We start from the raw sequence: 12,213 nt of genomic DNA on the forward strand, positions 1-12,213 counted from the left end.
TTAAGGTTCATCCATGTTGTTGCATCATGTATCAGTACTTCATTTATTTTTATTGCTGAATAATATTCCCCTGTGTAGATATATACCACATTTTATTTATCCATTCCTGGACATGTGAGTGGTTCCTACTTTTTGGCTATTATGCATAATAGCCAAAGTTCATAGTGCTGCTATGAACATTTGTGTGTTTTCACTTCTCTTGGGTATATGCCTAGAAGTAGAATTGCTGTGTCATATGGCAACTCTTGAACTTTTTGTGAAACTGTCAGACTGTTTTCCACAGTGGCTACACCATTTTCCATTTCCCACCAGCAGTGTATGAGAGTTCCAATTTCACTACATCCTTGTCAGTTCTTATTATTATCTTTTTTATTATAGCATCCTAGTTGGTGTGAAGTGGCATGATTTTGATTTGTGTTTCCCTCATGGTTAATGTAAATGTACTTTATACTGACTACTACATTCAAAAGGGAGTGCGAGTGAGTTAATTTAGAATATCTTGTTTTAATACCATATCTGATTTAAGTGTAAAGAGTTAAGCTATAGTTAGGTGTGCATTAAAATTAAACATCTTTTATACATATACTGACATTTTGTGAGTCTATAAAACATGGAAAATATCAAAATGAAATTCTTAGTTCAAGTTTTACCAATCCTACCTAATAAAAGAGCAATATGCAAATTAACCATCACTCCACTACAAGCGCCAGCCAATCAGAGCGAGTATGCAAATAAACCCAACCAAGATGGCTACAGCCACAGAGAGCAGGAGGGAGGCTTGGGTTTCCCAGGCAACGGATGAAGCCAAGCTTTCCGCCTGCCCTTCCCGGCCTAAGCCTCCACTCAGGGCTACGAAGTTTCAATTATAGAAGGTAAACAAATCCAAACAGAAATGGCGGCAGCCACGGAGCTGGAAAGAGCAGGAGGCTAGGGTTGCCCCCCGCTTTCCGCACACCCTGGCCAGCCCAGGCCGCTTAAGGCTACAAAGTTTCAATTATAGAAGATATACACAAACCCCAACAGAAACGGCTGCCAGCCACAGAGCAAGCAGGAGGCTTGGCTCCACTCCAGGCTACAAAGTTTCAATTGTAGAAGGTAAATAAATTCCAGATACCAGGGCCTCCGCTTGGGTTGCCAGGGGGCGTGGTTGGCCTGCAAACCACCACAGGCCCCTCGCTCAGGCCGCTCCACGCCCCAAGGGAACCCCCACCCTGATCCGGGACACCCTTCAGGGCAAACAAGCTGGCCCCCACCTGTGCACCAGGCCTCTATCCTATCTGATAAAAGAGTAATATGCAGATTGACCATCACTCCAACACACAATATGGCTGCCCCCATGTGGTCAAAGATCTTGCCCCCATATGGACACAAGATGGCCACCACAAGATGGCCAGCAGGAGAGGGCAGTAGGGAGGCACCCGGCCTGCAAGGGAGGGCAGTTAGGGGTGACCAGGCCAGAGGAGGGAAGTTGGGGGCAAACAGGCTGGCAGGGGAGCAGTTAGACATCAATCAGGCTGGCATTGGAGTGGTTAGGGGGTGATCAGGCTGGCAGGCAGAAGCGGTTAGGGGCAATCAGGAAGGCAGGCAGGCGAGCATTTGGGAGCCAGCAGTCCTGGATTGTGAGAGGGATCCCAGATTGGAGAGGGTGTAGGCTGGGCTGAGAGACACACACACACACACACACACACACACACACACACACACACACCCCGCCTCTGTGCACGAGTTTCGTGCACTGGGCCTCTAGTTCTTATATAATCCCTCAAATCTGAGGTTAACCTGAGGTGTTCCTTAACTTCATATAGAACACATTTCTCTCAATGTTGTCTGAAGGGAATTTTTTTTTTAGTAAGCTGCCTACCAGCTTACTAAAGGCAAGTTTTTAAAATGGGAAAATTTTGTTACTAAGTTTTTTTTGTTTGTTTGTTTTTCTGTTTTTGTTTTTTTATTTTGTTTGTTTTGTTACTAAATCTTTAAATCTCATTTCCATCATCTTTTTCTGTTTTTCCAGGCTAGCTGGAAAAGGAAAGGAACTGTATTTTCAAATATATCTTCAAGTCTCGTAGAAATAAAGATCATGAGAAAATTAATACACCAGGGTATATTTTTTTTTTTTTAGAACATATCCCAGTAGCGGGATCTTGAGTGCAAGGCACAGTATAGCTGTGTTGACTAATGAGTTTGCCAACCACTGCCCTAGACTATTTCCTGCCAAGTTTGATTTATCTGGAAGACTCTATAGCATCTAGAGTTAAAGCTCAGCAGGTGATTTTGATACCTATTCTTTCTTGCACTCAAATCAGAATGAAAATCAGAGGTTGAAAACATGACTGTCGAACAGTTAGGTAGGAAGGTCTATGATCTTTCTCAGACTATGTTGACTTCAAAGGAGTAGGGCTTTTTATGTAATCATTCAGTAAAGGAATTAACCCAGACTGTAGTGAGGGAAGTTAAAGTGGAAATCTTGGCAGGAAATAGTCTAGGGCAGTGGTCAGCAAACTCATTAGTCAACACAGCCAAATATCAACAGTACAACGATTGAAATTTCTTTTGAGAGCCAAATTTTTTAAACTTCAACTTCTTCTAACGCCAATTCTTCAAAATAGACTTGCCCAGGCTGTGGTATTTTGTGGAAGAGCCACACTCAAGGGGCCAAAGAGCCGCATGTGGCTCGCGAGCCGCAGTTTGCCGACCACAGGTCTAGGGCATTTTAACTTTTTAGCAGGGAGAAGAGTGAGAAGACTAACTTTTCAAAAATGACATTGAAGAACTTGTAAGCTATCAATGGTTAAATCCTTTTCATCCATCAAACATGAGTGCCTTCTATGTGAAGGGCACCTAATTAATCATTATATTATAAAAATATGAATCATCCCTGCTTTTAAGGAATTTCTAGTGTATTATGCTCACCATCAAATAGTTATAGTACAATATAAATGCTTCTGTAGGTGAATGTTGAAAGGCCATGTGGCACTAAGTAGGAAGCCACTCACAAAAGTAAAAGTAGGAAATGCTTGATTTTATTTTTTATTTTATTTTATTTTTTATTGTTTTAAGTATTACAAATAGTAGTACATATGTCTCCTTTTTTCCCCCTTTGACCTCCCCCCAGCCTCCCCTAACCCCCAGCATATGCCTTCACCTGCCCCCCTCCCCCTCAGTGTCTTGTATCCATTGGTTATGTTTATATGCATGCATACAGGTCCTTCGGTTGATCTCTTACAGCCCCCACCACCCACCCACCCACCCACCCAACCTCCCCTGCCTTCCCGCTGTAGTTTGACAGTCTGTTCAATGGTTCTTTACCTCTATATCTATTTTTTTCCCCATGAAATGCTTGATTTTAGAGTTAAATTTGACATTATATTCTTTTTTCCCTTTTCCTTTTCACTTTCCCCATTGTAATGAATTTTAGTAAATACCATAATGTTTTATTCTCTTTCTAGGAGATAAAAACAGCTCATAAGTTGGCGAAGAGATGTTATACAAATCCACCACAATGGGCCAAGTGTCTCTTCAGTCATTGTTTCAGTTTGTGGTTTATTTGTCTCCCAGCCTATGTTAGAGTTTCTCATCCTAAGGTCAGAGCACTTCAGCAGGCATATGATGTACTTATTAAGATGAGGAAAACAGACGTGGATCCGCTAGATGAGGCAAGTATAACGAATTGAGAATATTACTAAGTTAAATTTTATTTTTGCATTTTTAAGAAAAGTTATTTCTCAGTTGCTTTAAAGTGTCCTCAAGTATTTTCATTATAAGCAGGAAAGGTAAAACATTTACTCTGTTTCATAGGGATAGTACTTATTATTTATTTTAAAATATAATTATTTTAAAAATTACTGCTTTGGAATGAAGCTGAGACTTCTTATTTAGACCAGATTGTTTGTCCTTGATAAATAGAAAATAATATTGATTACATTTTATTTTTGATATAACTTTGTTAGGAAGCAAATAGGGAGTAGACTTTCCACTAGGACTTATGTTGCGTTAGGGTGCGTTATAAAATCAGTCTGTGTTTCAGATTACGTATCTGAAATGTAGTTCCAAGTTTCTCAATCTTGGTACTACTGACATTTAAATTTTTATTTATTTACTAGAGGCCCAGCGCACGATTCAATTGTGCGGGTAGGGTCCCTAGGCCTAGCCTCCTGCGATCAGGGCCATCTTCTGCCTGTTCGCCAGTCCCCAGGCCCAATGCTGCCTCCGCCGCCGCCACTGAGCTGCCAGGCTGTTGGGATCACCAGCTCATCCCCAGCCGCTGCCGCTGCTGCTGGGGCTTGAGGCGCTGACGAAGGGGAGCATGGCAGGGGATCCGGGTGCGGACAACCGGCTCCCCGCCTCCGATGGCAGCGGAGCTGGGTGTCCAGGGTGTCCGAGGCAGCCCCCCTCAGCGGCCGCCAATCCAGCCGTTGAGAGGCGGGGGGGGGGGGGGGGGCGGGAGTCCCGCGCCTCTCAATGGCCGGATATGCCACCCCGAGTCCCGCCCCCCAGCCTCCCACCGCCCAATCGTGGGCGTAACGGAGTGATGGTTATTTGCATATTGCCTTTTTATTATGAAGGATTAGAGAGAGTTGTTATTCCATTTGTTTATGCATCTCTTGGTTGATTCTTGTGTGTGTCCTGACCTGGGATCAAATCTACAACCTTGACATATCAGGATGACACCAATTGAGCTACCTGGCAAGGCACTAATGACATTTTGACCTGCATAATTATTTATTCTGGGGCCTGTCTGGGGCTGTCCTGCACATTGTTGGATGTTTACCAGCATACCCACTAGATGCCAGTAGCAAACCTTTCCTGCCAGGGCAATCAAAAATGTCTCAGACATTGCCAAGTGTCCCCTGCCTGGAGGACAAAATTGCCCCACTGGTGTTGGTAATAATAGTACCTTCCTCATAAGTTTAGTTTGAGGGTTAAATCAGTTAATGCACATAATGTGCCTAGAATAGTACCTGGCTCCTAGTAAGCACTGAGTGAATGATGTGTTACATGTTTTACATACAATTTCTCTCTTAAAAAAATTTTTTTTAAATGGATTTCAGAGAGAAGAAGGGAGAAGGAGAGAGAGATAGAAACATCAATAATGAGAATCATTGATTGGCTGCCTCCTGCATGCCACCTACTGGGGATCGAGCCCACAACCCAGGTGTGTGCTCTGACCAGGAATCAAACCGTGATCTCCTGGTTTGTGGGTTGATGCACAACCACTGGGCGACACTAGCCAGGCCACACAATATCTCTCTTAAGCTTTAGAAGCATTCTAAGAGATAGTGATATAGTTGGAGAAACTGAGTCACTTAGTCTTTCTCTCTGTTCTCTTTTCCCTTTAAAATTATTTTTAGTGTTAAGATAATTATAAATGATATATAGAACCAGATTAGAATTTAAAATGAAGTTGAAATAAAAATTCAGTAATAGATGTCTGGGAGGAAGAAGAGAGAGAATGAGAGCATAAGGATAGAAGAGAAATGGGATTGAAGAGAGCACATTATAGCTTGAGCAATAGCTATATTTTTTTAAAAAAAAAATAAAAAGATCTGAAGCTAATACAGCATTTACATTATTAAGATTTGATAATGCTGTGGGCATACTAAAACTCATTTTTCTCTAAGTATTACCTGTATATTTATAAAAGCTTTTAAAATAATGCAATGATTGTATAAGTGGAATAACAACTAAAAATATTTTTAAGTACTTGATCAGAATCAGTGCTTTGTATCTCATACATTTTAGTGTTTTTAAAAATTCTGATAATTTTTATATCTAAGAAGCATTTCAAGATGTTTTAAGTTTTTTGGAAAGTATACAATATTTTAAGTGTTTTAAAGTATTCTGCAAATATTGATTATGTTACTGTACTCTAAATTGAAAGCATAATTCTTGATTATTTCTTTGATTAGTTACAACTTCACAAGACATGTCAGAATTGCCTGAAAACTATTTTCTTTCAAAGGTATTAAAGTTCTATGTTAGTCTCTGACAAATAATGACGTTCTCTTATTTTCTAACATGCAGCAATTGGAACTAGTAAGCTAAGAAATTTTTTCTATTTCAACAATAAACACCATGATAGGAGGTTTAAAATTTCAAGGTTGATTTCTCCTATTTCATCTTCTAACAAGTTATATCGAGAGATTTGTAGTGTGCTGAAGTAATTGCATCTCTACTGCTGGAAGAAATGTTTGTTTAATACTTAAGAATGCATATTTGATGCATTTTATCTGTTTATTGATTACACATAGAATAGCACATTAAAGTTTTTACAGTATTTTCATGTATATTATTTCCTTTGGTATTCCCAGCAACTCTGTGAGGCAGTTTATATATTAGCTACGTTTTAAAAAGAAAGAAATTTGGCCCTAGCCAGTTTGGCTCAGTGGATAGAGTGCCAGCCTGTGGACTGAAGGGTTCAGGGTTCTCTTTCCATCAAGGGCACATGCCCTGGGTACGGACTCGATCCTTATTAGGGGGCGTGCAGGAGGCAGCGGGTCAATGATCTCTCCCATCATTGCTATTTCTCTCTCTCCCTCTCCCTTCTTCTCTGAAGTCAATAGAAATATATATATTTTTAAAAGAATGATACTGTGCCTTATTCATCTTAAAAAATAAAAATAAATTAATAAATAAGTGAAAAGAAATTTGAAACGGATGAATTGACACACACATAAGCTCCCCAGCAAGTAAGTAGTGTGCATGTTCAGGTCCATATTCCATCAGAACCCACTGTTTCTTTCTTCCTTCCCTTCCTTCCCTTCCTCCCTTCCTTTCCCCCCTTCCCTTCCTCCCCTCCCCTCTCCTTCCTTCCTTTCCTCACTGAGGATATTTTTCCCATTGATTTTTCTTTTTTTAGAGAGAGAGAGAAAATGGAAGGGCAGGGGGGAAGGGGCAAGGGGGCAGAGAGAGAGAGAAAAAAAAAACATTGGTTGCTTCCCGCATGGACCCTAAGGCCGGGACGGAGCCTGCAACCAAAGTACATGCCCGTGACCGGAGTTGAACCCGAGACTCTTCAGTCCACAAGCTGATGCTCTAACCACTGAGCAAACTGGCTCGGGCCCCACTGTTTCATTTATAAGCTTAATGTTTTAATTTGACAGCTTTGTGCTCTACATTTTATGTTTGCAAGAGTTGTAATAACCTAGATTTTATCATAAAACTTTAGAAGACCCAGAAATGGCACATGCCACTGAGGCTGAATTAAAATTAAAATGTATAATGCATTTTGCTTTATACTATTTACTGAATTTTAAATGAAAATGAAATATTTGTGTCATGCTTATTTCTATATTGTCTCATCAGTCTAACAGATACTTTTGAGTAACCATCCCAGACCTTAGTGGCTTAAAAGAGCTATTTTATTAAGTCGTATAATTTTTTTGGCCAAGAATCTAGTAAATACTCTGTGTGATTTTTATGCTCCACATTGCTTTAACTGGAATCACTTGGTTATAACCAGTTGCTTGCTGGTATGATCTGGAGGGTTCCAGACAGCTTAACTCAAAGGCTTGCCAGGTACCTTGGCAAGTTTGATTGGAATGCTGGGCTCAGGTGGGACCCTCTCCCTCCACATAGTCTCAGGACCTCCCCATGTGGTATTTGAGCTTTTTCCATGATAGCTTAGAGAGCTCCAAGAGCATTTTTTCAAGAGAGAGGAAGTAGAAACTAGCAGTTTCTTAAGTCTTAACCCTGGAAACTGGTGCAGTATCACTTCAATGAATTCTGCTAGTCATACAACAGAATTAAGCCCTTCCCCCTCAATTCAAAGAATGGAGGGACATAGACCTTTCAATGTGAGGAGTAGCAGAGTTGTTCGCCATCTTTCTCTACCACAGATATTCGAAGGTAATCATGTTGTAGGCAATAGAATACTGCAATTGGCAATTATATCCCTGGTGTTATTACTATTTATTTAATTTGGTGCCTGTGTCTTACACAAGTATACCTGGAAGGTTGGGGGAACGCTCTGCAGACCTCAGAATAAATTCATCATCTAGAATCATTTTAGAAAATTCAGATTAATCCCAATTTGATACAGAAAAGGATTTTCTTAGAGTTGAATAGGACTTTAAGATACTTTAGTATAACTTTAACCTAAAACTGAGATGCTCTAGAAATTTTGTAATATAGGAGATCTTGCCTATGTTGGAATTGGCCCTATAAGTGTGTGTGTTTTGCCCTGACCAGTGTTCACAATGGTTAGCCCTGGCCCCAGTTGAGGGTGCATGTAGGAGGCAACCAATCAACGTGTCTATCTCACATTGATGTTTCTCTCATCCTCCTTCCCACTCTCTCTCTTAAAAAAAAAAAAATCAGTAGAAAAAATATCCTCTGTTGATAAACAAAAATAAATAAATAAATAAATAAATAAATAAAGCAAGCAAGCGAGCAAGCAAGCAAGCATGTGTGCTTTATGATGAGCTCAGTTCCACCTCTCTATAGCTTTTTGGAGTTGCACAAACTGTTTACTCCCTCTTTAATGTGACAACTCTTCAGATATTTGAAGTATCCTCTTGTGTTACATTCTTCTTCATTCCTTCATACATCTTACCTAGTTCCTTCAGTTCCTAATTCATGTAGTTTCATAAAACATCTTTAACCTGGTCATTTATAGAGTTTCTCTAATAGTTTCTGACCTCCTGCTCCTAAGTTATACTGTGCATTTCTAGCTTCATAGTTCTTATCTTTATGATGCTCTACCTCTTCAGCTCTCTTTTCACAATTCATCTCTTCTGTTCTCTTGAATATAATTTCCTTCCTCAAATTTTACTTTCTCCTTTAGTAGAAAGAGCAGCTTGGCTTAATGGTACAGTTGTTAAGCAACTCTGTCATAAACAGACCACATTTAATGAGTCTCAAGAAAAATATCTCCTATGTGTATACATCCTTATTCTATTCACACAATTGTGTGTCATTCTTGTGTAGGGCAGGGGCCATGCTTATCATTTTAATTTTAGTATATGTGCTGCTGAGGCAAGCACTCCTTATTCTCAGAATAAACTATCCTATATAATAAAAACCTAATATGCTAAGTGTCCGGTCATCTGGTCGGTCATTCAACCAATCAAAGGGTAATATGCTAATGATATGATCACCAGGGGGCAGACGCTCCAACTGTTAGGTTAGCTTGCTGCTGGGGTCTGGCCAACAGGGACTGAGCGAGATGGGCCGGACATGCCCTGGAGCCCTCCTGTGGTCCCTCCCCAGCTGGCCAACCTCCCGCATCCCTTCCTGGCCCTGATTGTGCCAGGGATCATTGAGATTCCTGTTTCATTCTTCATGTTTCCTGCCATCATCTTTTAATATGTGAGATTCTAACTTTCAGGAATACCCAGTTGACCTGTCCTCTTATGATCAAATCTGGCCCCCCCTTGGTAAACACATATGCCAAGAAAAGCCTTTGCTAATTATATTTGTGTTTCTATCTTTTTTCATATACTTTTTAAAGACATGGTTTTACAGAATTCTTTTCATTATATTGGCATCCTAGAGAATACTGTCTTTAATTCCTTTGGCACAGAATATAAAACATTATTTAGGAGAGAGCTATTTTAATCATACTTGATTTTAAAAATGAATTTTTTAAATTATGGAGAATAATAGTCATTCTCTTTGTTCATACTTAGTTACTGAAACAGATGGCACACATGCACATAGATCTTAAGTGCAACATACAATAATCCTGGTACTTCCATTAATGAATGAGTTTTACAAATAATTTACCGAGATATTCAAACCACAACAATTGAGAAAGTAGTGCTTAATAACTTTGAGAAGAAGAATTGGGTAAATCATTTAAAAAATCTCTACAAGTCACGGATGGACTGTGTGCTAACTACTAATGCTTCTATGTTATTTTTTGTTAGGTGTGCTATCGAGTAGTAATGCAGCTTTGTGGACTTTGGGGCCATCCTGTTTTAGCAGTCAGAGTCTTATTTGAAATGAAAACTGCTAACATAAAGCCAAATGCTATTACTTATGGTTATTATAATAAGGTAAGTAAGATTGACATTGGGCAATATATGCTGCTTATTAAGACTGATAATTTTTTGCCCTAGCCGGTTTGGCTCAGTGGATAGAGCATCGTCCTGCGGACTGAAGGGTCCCAGGTTCGATTCCGGTCAAGGGCACATGCTAGGGTTACAGGCTCGATCCCCAGTAGGGAACGTGCAGGAGGCAGCCAATCAATGATTCCCTGTCAATGCTGATGTTTCTATCTCTCTCTCCCTCTCCCTTCCTCTCTGAAATCAATAAAAATATATTTTTAAAAATGATAATTTATAATACCTTCTTTTAGAGGGTCTGGGGTATAATTTTTATATATGTACTATATATGTATGTATATTTTCAAAAATCAAATATTTCTAATAACCATTACTTTTACTTTTTTTTACTTTTAGGTAGTTTTGGAGAGCCCGTGGCCTAGCAGTACCCGCAGTGGTATCTTCTTATGGACGAAGGTACGGAATGTGGTACATGGCTTGGCACAATTTAGGCAGCCACTTAAAAAGTCCGTGCAAAAGTCACAGGTCTCCTCAATATCAGGTAATACATGTGATTGGAAAGATACTTTCTTGCTGAACCATAAGCTTCAGAGTTATATGAATCTTAATTATATGAAGTATAATTTAATTATATGAAGTATAATTTCTGTGGTTTGAAGTATAATTATATGAAGTAGAAAATGTAAATCAAATTCTAGTTGATAATTTTATACACAACTAAAGATATATTATCTTAGCCCCCAATTCTCCCCCCACCTCCATATTTAGAAAGTGTTCTGCAACTTTAAATGAACTATGCGTCATTGATGTTTAGTTTCAGAGATTGTCAGTGCATGAATTATTGAACTGCTATTATCCTTATCTTTAGCTCCTCAGAATGCCACAGGTGGAAGTGATGGGGACACGGTGAGCCACGGTAGCGTGGATAGTTCTAATGATGCTAACAATGGGGAGCACACAGTCTTCGTCAGAGATTTAATCAGTCTTGATTCCATTGATAATCACTCTAGCACAGGTACTAAATCTGGATTTACTAACCCTTCACTTAATCTCATGTTAAGTCTTTCCTTTTTTAAAAAGCTTTTACACCCCTCTTGAGTTTGGGTAATATGAGCTTTATGTACTTTTAAAATACTCTATATAAATGCAGGAATTATACCTTTGATTTCTGTTCACTTCTCTTTATTTCCTATAGTTAACTTTGGAGTGCTGTGCAAAAGGCTCTAGGCATGGAACTTCTCTGTATTTGTTCATCATTCATTTGTGAAAGTAGATGATATAATTATTAGTGAATGTGCAATGAGGAACTTGAATGTTAATGACAAAACTTGCAAATCTTTTTTTGAGATTATGAGTATTAAAGAGGAAAGAAAATAATTTGCACACCATGAGAAAAAGTATTTTCTGCATAGTCATTACCTTAAATGATGCTTTTAAAAATCTGAGAAATTACTGGGGCTACTTTTACATACAAAGCTATGGGCATAACCTCTGTCCTCTGAAGGTAGAATTAAGCATAACTAAAGGAGCACATTGAGCAGATATATGTGTATTGCACATCTTCCTTATTTGTTCTTTTTTGTTGTTAATATCTCAGGCTTTTCTTTAAAAAGAATTCTAATTCCTGTGCTTCATCTGATATCTGGTCTCAATGACTGAAGTTTCCTTTCTCTGCTCTTTGTTGCTCTGCTTTTTGCTCTGTGCTGTTTCTTGGTGCTGCATTTGTCCTTGGCTGTCATGGCGTGGGGGTACAGACAGACTTGTATGACGTGAAGCTATGGATACATGTGTGCGTTAATTCTACTATTGAATATTAACCACTTCAGGTAATTTCCCATTTATTAGGTTAAATTTTGCTGACATGCAAGGGTTGGGGAGAGACCTTTTGTTGTATTTTAAGTCTTGTTACCAGTGGAAAACAATTTTAGTTTTTTGGGCTTTTTCTCCTTCAGATAAGTGTAATCATATATGTACTACTGAAAATATTCAACTAAAATTTTATGACCAATTTGTTATCTTATTTGTAAACACACTATACCTTATTATAATTCTTTTTTAAAAAATAAATCTTTATTGTTCAGATTATTACAGATGTTCCTCTTTTTTCCCCCCATAGCTCCCCTCCACCTGATTCCCCCCCCCAACCCCATGCCCTCACCCCCCGCCACTGTCCTCATCCATAGGTGTAAGATTTTTGTCCAATCTCTTC

General features: G+C 39.2%; 1 protein-coding gene across 4 annotated transcripts in view; it reads left to right on the plus strand.

Moving 5' to 3' along the window:
- DENND4C (DENN domain containing 4C) overlaps window positions 1–12,213 on the plus strand; it is a 121,180-nt gene that overhangs the window by 71,780 nt on the left and 37,187 nt on the right. For 3 of the 4 annotated variants that reach the window (XM_079790678.1, XM_079790676.1, XM_079790677.1), the window contains exons 17-20: window positions 3,447–3,653; window positions 9,867–9,995; window positions 10,401–10,545; window positions 10,873–11,019. In XM_079790678.1, the coding sequence (XP_079646804.1) occupies window positions 3,447–3,653; window positions 9,867–9,995; window positions 10,401–10,545; window positions 10,873–11,019 (628 nt within the window). The remainder of the gene's footprint in view (window positions 1–3,446; window positions 3,654–9,866; window positions 9,996–10,400; window positions 10,546–10,872; window positions 11,020–12,213) is intronic. The other variant, XM_079790679.1, reaches the window with a different exon arrangement.

Source organism: Cnephaeus nilssonii, assembly GCF_951640355.1.
Source record: "Cnephaeus nilssonii genome assembly, chromosome: 14".
NCBI lineage: Eukaryota > Metazoa > Chordata > Mammalia > Chiroptera > Vespertilionidae > Cnephaeus > Cnephaeus nilssonii.